This window comes from Arachis hypogaea, unplaced genomic scaffold (assembly GCF_003086295.3).
Source record: "Arachis hypogaea cultivar Tifrunner unplaced genomic scaffold, arahy.Tifrunner.gnm2.J5K5 arahy.Tifrunner.gnm2.scaffold_55, whole genome shotgun sequence".
Classification (NCBI taxonomy): domain Eukaryota; kingdom Viridiplantae; phylum Streptophyta; class Magnoliopsida; order Fabales; family Fabaceae; genus Arachis; species Arachis hypogaea.
The window spans coordinates 46416-60883 of NW_027255484.1; the positions used below are offsets into that span (position 1 = coordinate 46416).

The window sequence follows — 14468 nt, forward strand, 5'->3', positions numbered from 1 at the left end:
TAGGTAACATCAGATCACGGGTAGCCAACTAATGCATAAGCTCATGATTTGCAAAGGACTAGACATGCATCATATTTGGTTGCTGCATTTTTTTGTTTGTAATTTCTTATTTGTAATGTAACTTTTATTATATTGTATATTTGTACTTGTGCTTCCTTGTGTGGATTACCGCTAAAACCTTGCGAACACTTCGACTTATGCTGCGAATCTCTTTAGGTTTTTTGTGTAGTACCATTCTAGGAACTTTAGGTTCTCATCCTCTTATTTTTCATGTCCACAGATGAAAACCAACATAATATTCTTTGAGTACTCAACATATAGCAGATATGTGGATCCCATGACTAGAGGCGCTGTGTTTTGGGTAGTTCACGTACGTACACTTACTACTTTCCTAAGCATCCTTTCTCTCACCCTCTACTCAGCCAAGCATTTGACCTCTATATGTCCTATGATATGTTGCTATCAGAGCTTCACCCCGGCAGAAGCCAGTATCATTTTTCACTTTATCCTCTGAACATGGCAGAGCCCATACCAAAGTCCCTAATAATCGATATATTTGAGTATCCATCTTGGTACTACCCCGATCAGTAGCCAGTAGTTTCTAATGTACTTATGCCCACCGCTCCAATACCATCCTCTACAGTCGAACTAGTCAACGACCCTTGGGCAGAAATCGACAGGCTAGAGATTCCCAAGTGATTTGGATCCTTGTCCTCATCGGAAGATAGCTCCCAGGCGTGGATTGACCAGATGATGGCGGACATGTACATACACTAGTTCTTTTAAGATAGAAAAGGAGGATTCCGCTGGAGATGTGAGCAACAGCAACATCACAAGCATGTCAGAGTGATTCTCTTCTTGCTTTAGCATTGAGTGATTCTCTCATTCCAGTAGTAGTGGTGGGTTGTCCTTGTCCTCGCATTGTATAGACTTTTTAGAGGACTAGATCTTTTATAAATATTTAATGTGTTGGTTAGGACGAATCCCATAGAGTAATTCTTGTGAGTCGGGGCATGTTAGTATAAATAATAAAATCCCTACCTCAAACCCATTACTATCTTGAATGGTTTAAATAGTGACCCATTTATCAATATTGACATAAATATTGTGTGGACACACTCATTAATCTATTTTTTTCACCTGAGACTAAAATTCATTTTCAGTAATACAATATCTATAAAGCTCCATTTGATTTTATTATAGATTTTTTGAAACTCCAACTTAATTTAATTTTAGTCGAGTTCTTCTTCCTCAACTTCAACTACTCTACAGTTTTACAAGCAATTAGTGCCCAACATGTATTTTTATATCCTGCACAAAAGTATTTCGAGTCTCCCCTACTAATTCTGACATCACCCTTCTCATCTTCTTAGCTAGCATCATAGATATTATCTTTTACATATAACTAACGATGCTAATTAGTCGAAAGATTTTTTATCTCCTTTATCTTAACTAATTTTAAAGCCAAAACTATTAATGTAATATTGAAATTTTTTGGTGTGTAATTTTATTACAGTTATAATGAAAATTATCGCAAAAGTTGAGGATGAGTATGCTATCTATTTGATTGAAAATAGAAATTTAAACACACTTTTCTTTTAATTAATTTAAGTAAAAATATCAAATAAAATCTCAAATATTTTGATTTTCATATTCGAATTGGCTGCCATAATTATTTTTTGTTTGAATAGAGTTAAATTTTAAAAATTATTTTTTTATTTTTTTTAGATATTCATTATGATGGAGGTTTTTTATTATTTTTGTTAGTAATAAAAAAATTAAATTTGTCATTTAAATGAGAAGAGATATGATCATTTTTATTTGCATCTTTTTTATCTAATGTGTCCATTAACTATTAATTAATATCAATAAATGATATTAAATCATTAATAATTTATTTGTTCCTTTGATATTTATTTTATAAAAATAATTAAAAATATTAAATAAGATAAGTTTTAACTAATTTTTTTCTAACATTATTATTTTTTTACTTTTGACTTTGTTGGCAGCTTCTTTCTGTTGTGTGTCTTGTCTATCTTTCTACTTTGTTCTTGCAAAAATGTTCTGAATGCATCTAAATCTTCATTTTTCTTATTTTGATTTTTCTCATGTTGTTTTGATTTGAGTAAGTGTATGTTTTAGTCTGAGTGAGTTGTTGGTTATTAAAAATACCCAAAACAGTCCGAACCAAGGATGGGTCATTCAAAAACCTTTTTGTATCAAGATGGTGCGGTTTCCCCCATAGATCCTCAAGAACAACAACAAAAGCACGCTCAACATCATCAAGCATCTCCCAAGTATAACGAGACACTCTCACATCCCTCTGCCACTCTAGAGGGAAAGAAGGCTCATCATTTTCATCAAGAAAAAAGGGGCAGGCCCCCTCGACAGCAAGAACCTTAAAGAAGTAATTCTTGAAGTCCTTAAAGGACTCATCATACATAGCAAAAACTTTGTGGCCCTGGGCAGACCTGAAGGAAACCCAGGAAGCCTTATTTTCTGAAGAACCGCCAGGCTTGGCGAAAACAAACAAATAAAGGAAAAGAGTCTGGGAAGGTGTTACATCTAATTCACGACAGAGAAGTTGAAAAATTTTAATAAAACCCCAGGAATTAGGGTGAAGTTGGGATGGAGCAATATTACACGACCACAACAGGTCGGTCTCAAAAGCAGTAAAAGGAAAAGTAACGTTCAACTGGCTGAAGAAGTATTCATAGGCATAGAAGAAGGGACGCTCCCTCTCAATGGAAGTCGGAAAACAAACTCTCTCATCAGAATCAGGAGCAACAAGCTCGTAATCCTCCTCACGAGCATTGTTACCACAAATCCTATGGCGCTTCCTCAGCTCTGTGCAAAATTCAGCATCCACAACAGAAACACAAAACAAAACAAGGGAGTCCAGCCAATTAAACATTCCCTCGGAAACTCTGGAAGACATCTCTACAACGTTATTGCGAGAAGACATGAGGCCAACTAATCCTACAAGTAAGAAAAGAAGATGGGGTTACTAAAAACATCCCGAACAAAGGGAGAAAACAACTCGGTCAATACGATACAGGCGAAGAAACAAGAAAAGGAAAACCCCAAGACTCAAACCAAAGTCCTGGGGCATTCTTTGGAGGCAGTAACAAAGCAAGGTTTTCAGGCAAGATCTACAGCTTGCACCCCAGCATTTCTCAGAAAGAATTCAATAACAAACATTTTTCAAAGAAAAACACAAAAAGTCATTACAGTTTACCAAGCAAAAAGCATTCCCAAACATCAAGCACGCCAAGCAGAGACCATTAAAAATACAACCTTTTTCAAGATCATACAAAAAGCAATCTCCAAAAGTGAGAAACAGATGCAGATTTTCTATCAGTATCAGACAGAAAACAACCAGAAGCAACAGTAAAACCCTAGAAGGCCTCGATAGAAATGCCAAGAAAATCCATAAGAGAAAGATAGGAAAAGCATGTTACAACGACAAGAAAATACAAGACCATGAAAAGATTCAAACTTTCAAACATGCAAAATCAGAACTTCACCAAAAAACTAAAGACGAAGCTACGAAAGAAGCAAGAAAGCTAGTACCAACCTAGAAAGAGTAGCGAGCTTCAAAGAAACTGAAGATGGAAGACGAAATCTGGAAATGCCTTCTCATAAAGAACACGAACAAGAGCAATGTTGCAGGAAGAAACGCAAGACCTAAGGCTCTAGAAACGCCAAACGACGCTGCAACACAAAGAAAGCAGAAGCGCAAACAAAAAACAGAGAGTGGAGAGAGCGGAGAAAAGAAGCTATGGAAAGGGCAAAAGGAGAGAAACCGTTTCTGGGTTTTCAAAATCGAAATAAAGAGCCAAAAGGAAACGGGGCAATTAATGCTCAAATTAAAGAGGGCATTAAACCCTCGCACGTTCCCAAAAAAGCGCCGATATAAAAGCGCGCATCTTTTAGAAGAAACGTTCTACATTCAAAGCTGCTGCAAAGGAGTCGACAAAATGCTTGAGTTCGGCTTCACCAAAGAAAGACCGAAGTAAAGGACTCGATCTCAAAAGGAAAACCGAGCTCAAGCAGGGGCACTGTTCATATCCTGGGTCGAGTTGTCCGACCCAGGATGTTCTACAGACAAAACGACCGACCTTTTCAGGTCAGGACAATCCGACCTCTTCTTAAAGAGCTTGGCCAAGTCCCCAGGAAAGCCCAAAGAAGGGCCCAAATAGAGGAACACGCCCCAAATCCCAAGGTAGCCCAAGCCTACAGAGAGAAGGGCGGTTCCCTTAAAAATAAGATGACTTCACTTAAAGATAAGATAAAGATAAGATAAGATAACTAACTTATCTTATCCACAGAAGGCCACATCTCACCATTATAAATACACTGGAGCACCCAGGTATAACTCATACTCTGATTCTACTCAATACCTGCTTAATACCCTTGCTAACTTAAGCATTGGAGTCCCATGCAGGTACCCCTCACCCTTCGGTGATAAAGGATCAGCAGCACTCTCAGTTCCACAAGTCGGACACACCAGCTCCGGCAGCTATACACCTGCCGGACACGTCGGCTCCGACCAACACAGAAGATCTCGACCGAGATCGACCTACAGTTTCAGGTAACCCTCTATATATATATATATATTGGAGATATTATAGTAATTTTATACTAATGTGTATTAAATGGGTATCCACAGGGAGGATACTTCTTCTCCTGCCTTATCTACCCTGTCTATTAATTGGATATCCGTTCTTTGTTTCCATGAGTAGAAAATACTCTTCAAATCCATCCATTAACGGGTAAATCTTTGTGGATACCCACTTTATCAGGAAAATTATTATTCTTAACTAATACTCGTAAGTAGCATAAGCAAGTTTAACAACATGTATCATAGAAGAAGCTCCTATCATAACAATCAATATGCAAGAATCGTTATATAAGCCAAGATCTTTATACAAGAAAGACACTTAGATAATTGATTGTAACATGATTATAGATGAAAATTCAAGTATAATTAACCTTGTATAAAATTGATAGGTGACAGTTGTTAGAAGATAATTAAGTCAAATTTGTTAAATTATTTAATAAATTTTAGTTATTAACTTTATATGAAGTTAACTGTACCTGAATTTTCACCTAATTATATTGTATGAAGAAAAAAAATGAAACTATGAATTTGAATTTTGTATAGTAATAGCTATTTGATACTCACCAATATTATACTCTCATAAACTTTTTTCCCCTTTATATTTTTTATTATTCTCTCTTCGTTATTAATTATTAGAGAGTTTCACTTAATTAAGGTCTCCTTATGAGAGATGATGTCTATGTGCCAAACTTGCAATAAGTCTTAGGTTTAATTTGATAAATTTTTTATTTTTTGTAACAGGTTGATTAAAGTTTATTTAAAAAAATTAAAATAGTAATATTTATATTTGGTAAATTAAAAATAACTTTCAATAAATATATACAAACAACAATAATGTATTTAAAAAAATGATTTTAAAATTTAAAATAATTATAATAGACATAAATATAAAATTTAATTGCAAATAAAATTTTACATCAATAATTTAATTAAGAGTGAATCTAAATATTTATTAATATATAAGATTATATTGACTTTTTAGTTATAATAAACACAAGTTAATTTTAAAAAATATTTTTTAAGTATCTTCAAACAAAATACTATGTACACATAAAAATTAATTATTAAATTAATATTAGATATTTGTATATAAATATATATATTATTTAATTTATTTTATTATTATTTCATATTTTAATAGTATTTTATACCGATAACTAATTTAGTAAATGATTTTTTATGTACATTTAGAACATCCAAACTTTTCAAAATCATAAGCACAAGTGTGTTAATTTATAACGTAATAAATTTGAATTATATAACTTTATTCAAAAGAAAATTATTATAAGAAAGACATACATGATATAAATCATCATTTTCCAAAGTTTAAAGTTTAAACAAATAATTTATAACATAAAAGTCTGGTATATGTAGTGCGTTTCTTTTATGTAAGAGCTTCACATGGATGACTTTGTATCTTATAAACCCAACTCAATTTTTGTGGAAAAGAAATTTTGATCTACAGTTAAAGAGCCATCTCATGTAACTCGAGGATGGACAACGTTAACTCTACCAAATAAGATTCATGCCACATTTAAATGTGTAATATACAATAATTTATGCTGATATTCATTCTGAAATCGCATAATACATATCCCAAATTTACCAATAACAATTTTTATGTCGGATTAATTAATTTCTTATAATAATAATAATAATTTGATCTTTATTTTGTTAAGAGTTATGCTACGTGTATATCAAAATCAGCCACAAATACAAAATACATGTTAGAATACAAATACACATTAAAAATAAATTAAACTACACATATATTTATACTAAAAGAATATTCAAATTATATCAAAAAAAAGTATCTACTTTACATGGAAAATAACATCTATAATATACCAAAAAAAAAACATCCAAATTATATTGAAAAATATTTAAATTATATTGAAAGAAGATGAAGAAAGACCGATGGTGGTGCGATGGAGGAGTGTGATGTAAGGGGATGATCCTGCCACTCGCGCAAAACTCCCAACGACGACGTGAAGGAATGCAGGTGTAACTCGCACGAGAACTCCCTCCAGCGGCGGCAGAGATGCAGTGTTAGCAAAGGGGGTCTGCGCAACTAAAGGTTGACGCATGGGAAGGAAGGTTGATGTGAGAATATCCCTGCGTTTCGAGGAGGTTACATGGCCTAATTCTAATTATTCGAAGTCTGATTTTTAAAAAATTTCAAAATTAATTTTTAAAGAAATTTTTATGTTGACTGGTAGGTGTGTTGGCCATTATACTTTTTCAAAAATAAATAATGATTTCAAATAACATTTAACAACTAATTACATATATAATATTCTAAAATTGAGAAATACACAGTCACCCAAATCAAAAGTGAAATCCAACAGGTCAACTCTTTCGTAACAAAAATTTCAAGGTTACAAGAATTCACACACAACAAAGACCAAAAAATGATAAAATTTTACATGAACAAGAAAAATAGGTTGAAGAAGGAGAAAAAATAAAAAAGACAACTAGAAGAAGTCAAATTAAAAAGGATATTGTCCTTTTCTCTTGAATTCTACAACCAAATGAAAATTAAAATTTGAAAAGGAAAGCAAAATTTAGGGTTCAATGCGTGAAATTGTTGTTTCTATGTTGTCCCTTGTACTTTTCTGTGCAGTGCCACTATTGCTGTGATATGTTACTCTTTTGCCGTCCATCCACATTTATTGTTATTACTACCACACAGTTGCCACCACCAGTGAAAGACTAATGAGAAGCTTTTTCGATTCTTCTTTGCTGAGAAACGGATGATGCTCTCTCTGTCCTTTTTTTTTGTTGTTGAATTTGAAAGAGAAGTTATTTGTTGTTGTTGTTGAATTTGAAAATTTTGAAGTATGCTATTACTCATGGTGATGACCATGGAAATTGAAGTAGTGATGTGGTCGTCGATGTGATGCAATGGAAACTAAACAAAGAGGTATTTCTATCATTTAAAAATTATTGTGTTTAAAAACATAGTTTAATATTAAACATAATGCTAAAGACTATTTTGAACGAAAAAAAAGTTAGAAACAATTTTAATTTTTATTCCAAATTCTAGGAATTAAATAGTATTTATTCTTATAAAATAAAATTATACTAGATCAAATTATTAATATATTTTGTATTTATTTCGAACACACTTGTTGAAAATTCTACCTTTGCGTTTCAATCAGGATTCTCAAGATCGAATTATTAATGTTTTCTTTTTATTTTCGTTGTAGTCACACATGTTAATATTATAATACTTTTTATACTTAAGTTTTATTTGGTTGAAAGAAAATAAATAAATAAAAAAATAAAGAGAAAAAAATTAAGTAAATTTTTATTTTTTGATATATTTAGTTAATAAAAACATATTATAAAAAATAATTTTACTTTTATATTATAAAATATTTTAAAAAAATAATATTAAAACAAAATAATATAACAAATTTTCTATCACTTTTTCATCTAACATAAAAGGAGATTAAAATACAGTTATTCCCACGATCTCTTTTATATTATTTGCCTATTCTTTTATGACTTTTTTTCTTAAATCAAATATTAAAAATAATAATTTTTCTTCCTATTTTCTTTCCTCTTTTTTCTCCCTTCACTTATCAGTTTATGTTTATTAAATACTTTTGCTCTGTGTGTGTTGAATTTGTCATAAAAACAAGTTTATTTCTTTTATTTATTATGTATAAATAAATGGAATAACGATTTCTTCTATGTTGATTTTGGGAGCCATATTTTGTATCTAAAGTTGTATTCACATGATAATATAAATTTAAATATTAGCATTGGAAAAAAAGTCGGTAATCGTTTTTATAAGATAAACAAATTATTTTTCGGGTAAATTAATAATATAATATTTGTGAATATTAAATTTGTATCTTCACTTAAAACAATTCAAGGCATTTTTATTTGAGTTTCCACTTAAAAGAAAATTAAAATTTTACACCTTAAAAATATTTCACATATGTATTAATAACTAATAAGTTCACTGCCCAGTGTTTTTACAGAAAAAACTAAAGAAGGAAGGGCTAAGAATAATGATATACTATCGATACAATAACTATGATTTTATTTTCTCAACGAAACTAATAAGAAAACTCAAACATTCCTCCATAACTATCTATGATTAACGAGACGAAAATTAAAGATCAGTTGCTTAAAGTTCAAAGATGTAAATATGTTTTTGATCACTTAGAAGAACTAAGTGATGGAGCTGACGTCGATGCAGCATTGGAACCAGAAGTCTGAGGTGGTGCTTGCAGAGGCACGTGCCTATTGATGAGCTCACATGCAACTGTTTGGAGATCAACATCACCACTAGCAGTTGGGCCTATTGGGCTTGAAACAGCCATGTATTGCCGTGGGTCCATCATGACCCGTTGATACATAGCCCAAGTTGCTGGATCAAAGTGGGAAGATGGATCAAAAGTGGCCGGCATTGATAAGGTGGTGGGGGCAACACCCACAACCGTTGGTAAATCTGCAACTGAGAAAATAGGTGATGTCGGCACTCCTTGCGTTGGAGGAATTGGTGGCGGTTGTCGTATCTCCATTGTAGCAAGATGATTTTGTAAGAATGAGAGTTCGGCTTGTAAAGCCAACACCTACATAAAAGAAAAAGAGATCAGAAAATGTCACAAATGAAAAACATTACATTGTTGACTTTAAGTGTTTAATGATGTTTATATGAAAATTAGTCATAGGAGAAATAGTATGACTAATTAAGAACACAATTCTGAATTCTCTTTACTTTAAGCAAAAAAAAATTCCTAATAAACAAAAAATTCATCACGATTTTACTATTTTCTTATTATAATTATATAATCTTTTATTTATACTATCTATTTCTCTCAAAATTTATCTCGGTAATACCTAAATAGCTACTTATTTTCGATTTATCCTATTATAAATTCCATCATGATCAATCGAATACTATTATGGTAGGCTGTTTCTAACTTTCTATCATGTTGATTTTAAATTTGCATATACTACCCATAGACTCTGTTGCATTAGTATATACACTGAAACATAGACATTGATATATAAATTAAGAAAACATAAATGCAAAATATATATACATATTTTATGTTTGGCAAAACAAATACATAAAACACACAAAATCTTAAAAAATTTATAATATCCTCATCTTCTATTTTTACTATCATCACTCAAACTTTTTTTCTACCACCACCTATTTTTCTACTCCATCATTCATAACCAAAAATAAATTATCCAATCAAAAGATAAATAAATAATTAAACATCAACTCAAATTATTATTACCAACAAGATCTCTTTCAAAAATCAATTCAATAATTTTTATTTTTTTTATTAAAGAAAATAATGGAAACAGATAGAGATCTCTTTCAGTGCCACCTCACTCTTGTAAAATTCAGTCAAACCATAATTAATTAAATAATAAATTAAATAAGAGCGAATATGATTAGAAAATTTAGCAATCAGAATTTGATAATTTAAATATGATATGTGGACTCAGTAAATTTTTCTGAGTCGGAAAACATAGTTTTCTGAATAAAAATGCACATTGAAAATTTGACCGACAATATCGGCTGAGATCTATCTGGTACTGCAGCTGAATAAATTAATTATAAGTAAATAAGGTTAGAAAATGAGAAATTTTAATTTGGGAAGCTAGAAATATTTAAAATACGATTTAAAACTCTAATCTTAAAGGTTTTGGCCCAAAATTAGGCCAACAGACTAAAACAAGTAAACCAGGCCTAAGTGGACCCAAGACACAACATATATAAATATTAGTTATGAATATTTCAGCTCATTTACCCTAGAGAATGAGAGAGGGGGCGGATAGAGAGAAGAGAGAAAGAAAACCTAGCTTTCCAAACTTCAAATCACCATAACTTTCTCTCCGAAACTCCGATTGACGAGCCGTTTACGACTACACATCGCTCTTCTCATCCTCTACAATTCTATCTAAATTTTGTGGTGAGTATTCCACTGTCCTCTACCCAAATTTTATTTTTCTCTTTAAATTCGAATTTAATTTGGATTTTGAGGAAATCTTGTGATTTTGTTTGTTTAGGAGTGCTCTAGTATGAGCCATGGGTGATATTCATCACAAACTTCAGTAGGATAAGATAAAAAATCCTCCAACCTTATGCTTTATCATTTTCATGAACCCTAGGTTGATTATAAGTGTGAAATTGGTTATGTTAGAGTATTGGTTGATTTTGGTGCACAATTGGAAGATTGATATTGCTTGTGGGGCCTTGGTGATGCTTGGAGCTAAGAGTTGGTGGAGACTTCTAAGAAGAAGCTCAATTATTTTGGCTACAAGAGGTACAGTTTAAGTTTCATTTAAGTACCGTGTGGTGTGATGAGAATTCCTAGGCTAGATGCCCCTAGCATTAATTTTGGATTGTGTAAATAGTTGGTACTAATATGTATAGTTGATATGTAATGTAAATTAATGATTGGGTTGAGAATTGTGTGAATTTGTATGTTTGGTGTGTTGAAAATTTGATGAATTGGATAATAAATATTAGTTTGTGAAATATACATTTAAATTGTGAATTTGGGGCCGAAGGCCGTGAATCTTGGGCCGGATGCCAGAAAGAGGTAAGGAAGGTAAGTGATGTGTGTATTGTGTGACGTCATATGAGATTGAATGGAATCGTGATTGTTGTTATTTGGTTACAATGGATTGTATGGACTATGTGGTTATTGGTTTTGAGGGAGGAATTAATGTCTTTGTTGATAATGTATGTGAGTTGTATACAATGATATGGATTTATATGTATTGGGGGTTGATGGAATTGGTTGTTGGAACTTGGGATGTGGAATGAAAGATATGATATAGTATTTTGTTTAAAATTGAGTTATTTGATTGAGATGGTAAAAATGGTGGATTGGTGGAATGTGAATTTAATGAGAATGTTAAAAATATGAGTTGAGGAGGCTTGAGGTTGATTTTGGTAAGTTTTGGTTGGTTTTGAAAAGGTTTGAAATTGGTTTGTGTTGAAAATTTAGTTTTTGTTGGTTTTTATGAAAGTTATGATTTCGGTCTACTTTGACAGAACATAACTTGGTCTCCAAATTCCCGATTTGTATCAAACTTATTCAGAAATAAAATTGGATCCGAGATGTTTATGTCGTTCGAAGAACGGGTAGAAAATGATTTGAAACGAAAAAGTTTTTCCCGTCAGAAGTTTGGGGTTTGAAAATGTAATCTTGCAGCTTTTTAAACTTAGTAAAATTTTTGGTAAAACGTACTCTGACGCGCACGCATGGCCAATGCACACGCGTCACTCACGATTTTTACTCTCTCATGCGTGCACCTGGCTGACTCTTATGCATCACTGTATTGATGCAGGTGCATGGTATAAATTCCAGAGAGTTGTGATGGTAGCGTGCCGACTTTGTGTGAGGAGCACAAAACGCATCCACGCATACGCATAACTGACGCGAACGCGTCACGCTACCTCTCTACTTCCCAAGCGTGCGCGTAGGCGACTCGCACGCGTGACCCCGTTTTCAGCAAAAATTGATTTTTGAGTTTTTAAAGCCGAATCTCAGACTTCTAAGCCTCCATTTTCATCCTTTAAGTCCTAAATTTTTATAGTATGCCTAGTAATGAGAAGAAGCTAGGAAATGTGATAACTTGTTGATGAAGAAAGACTTGGAGTAATGAATCGTGATTGAGGAAGTGCAGAAATGATGGTTTGAAAATGAATGTAACGTGTGACCCCGGGTAGTAGGCAGTGGCGTTGTCCATTTGCTCTGAATATGAGATGGGGAAGGAGAATTATAATAAATGAGTTTAATTATGGAGTTTTGAATGAATGTATGTCTGTGATACCTGGGTAGTAGCAAAGATCGTGGTTTATCCCGCTTGCTCCGGGTCATTGTTTGAAAATTGGTAATAATGAAGAGTGATAATGAATGAATGTGTATTTGTGATACCTGGGTAGTAGCAAGGGTTGTGGTTCGTTCCTCTTGCTCCTGGTTAATGTTTGAGATTTGATAACAATGATGATTGATTTTAAACTGAATGAATGTATGTTTTGAGATCCTGGGCAATAGCAAGGGTTGTGGTTCGTTCCACTTGCTCCAGGTCACAGATTGTGACGACTGGGTAGTAGCGACAGTAGTGGTGATTCCACTCGCTCCAGGTTGAGCTTTTAAACACCCGCCTGGGTAGTAGTCGCAGTAGTGGTTATTTCACTGGCTCTATGTTTAATGAGTAGTAGCAAAGGGGTTGTAGCTGAAGCCCACCTTCTCCGCATGGGTGTTTTTGTCCATGGTTAGCTACCAAGACGTGTCGGGTTGGCCATATAACCGACAGATGATATCATCAGTCATAGGGTAGGCATACATCATTTGCATATGTTTGAATTGTTTGGGTTTGCCTATTTGTTTATTGATATATCATATATGCTATGCTACCTGATTATGTGCTACTTGTTCTACTTATACTTTATTGTGTATTACTTGTCTGTATTGCTTGTGTTTGTACAACTGAGAGGTTCCTCATACTGGTGTCGATTGACGCTGAGGGCTGTTCTTGTTGAGATAGAGTAATGATATGATTAATTTATACTGATTATTATTGAATGAGGTAATTTGAGTTCCTTGGGTAGACACAGTGGAGTGATTTCACTGCTCCAGGTAGAAAATGAGATAATTTGAGCTCCCTGGGTGGACGCAGTGAAGTGATTTCACTTGCTCCAAGTGAAGATATGAAGTATTGATATAGAATTGCTGAGACTGAAAAACTGGTGATGATTTTGTTTATGATTTTAATTCTGATTTGTTGGAGAGTTAAAAAGTTAGGAAGCATGAGAAAGATGAATTAGATTTAGCATTCCCTTACGATAGTTGCCTATTTATGGATTAGCGAGAACATAGGATGAAAATTGGTGAAAGAAAGTTTAGGATGCTTAGTGAGTTTTTATTACAATGCATTGTATTTATTTGGCACTTTTACCGTACTGGGAACCCATGGGTCGGGGGTTCTCATTCCGTATATATATCTCTTGTTTTTCAGATACAAGTTCAGGTGCTCAGAAGTGAGTTGTGGTTCATCTGAGAGACGGCGAAGATCTTTATATTCTCTACTTTATATTTTGCTTAAAATCTCCCCACCTTTATTTTAAAAAGCCTATATTATGTATTAAACTCTTTTGAACTTGCCTATAGAGACTTTTTATGTTTCTTTTGGGAGAGATTAGGAGATACTGTTGTCAACTACTGTTATACTATACCCTAGCCGACCTAAACTTAGTGGGTCACGACTAGTGGCTATTAACTTATGTTAGATATCTATATACTGTCCTTTTCTTATTCTCCTTAATGCCTTTAGCTGTATATCACTTTCAACTTCATGCTTTATCTTTAGTTGTCGATGCGTGAGTGTCACGAATTTGCGATTTTATATTTACTCCTTTCATTTATACTTATAAATTATGTATTAAAAATCCCCTTGAGAGTCATACCACCTTATTATCATTAACTTATGACTCAAGTATAAGGATTTGAATATTAGGGTGTTACAACCCTTCTTCTCCATAGTCCTTCCCCAAATCATATGTACTCGAAATACACCTTCACCTCCACCTCCACTGTGTCTCTGTTGTCCTTCGTCATCCGAAGTGGCAGATGCTTGTAGTACCCCACACTCAACTCTTTGAAATCATCGAGAAGAGAGGGTAATCAAAATACGATGGGCGAAGAGGAAGAGTAGGAGAGAGGGCAACGAGAAGAGGAAAAGGAAGAAAGGCGGCAGTGGACGGTAGAGAGTGAAGGGGAGGACAAAGAGAGGAGGACATGACAGCGGTGGTGGCACTGGCGGTTTCGGAGGGAACTGTAAGAACCAGAATAAC

At 33.4% G+C, this 14468-nt stretch overlaps 1 protein-coding gene across 1 annotated transcript; it reads right to left on the reverse strand.

The window, feature by feature from the left end:
- Positions 1-8796: 8796 nt before the first annotated feature.
- On the reverse strand, positions 8797-14232 carry LOC114927215 (LOB domain-containing protein 18-like). The gene is made up of 2 exons (XM_029296857.1): positions 14191-14232; positions 8797-9213 (listed from the first exon to the last, which is right to left on the reverse strand). The coding sequence occupies exons 1-2, from the start codon at positions 14230-14232 to the stop codon at positions 8797-8799; spliced, it is 459 nt and encodes a 152-aa protein (XP_029152690.1).
- Between the last annotated feature and the right edge of the window lie 236 nt (positions 14233-14468).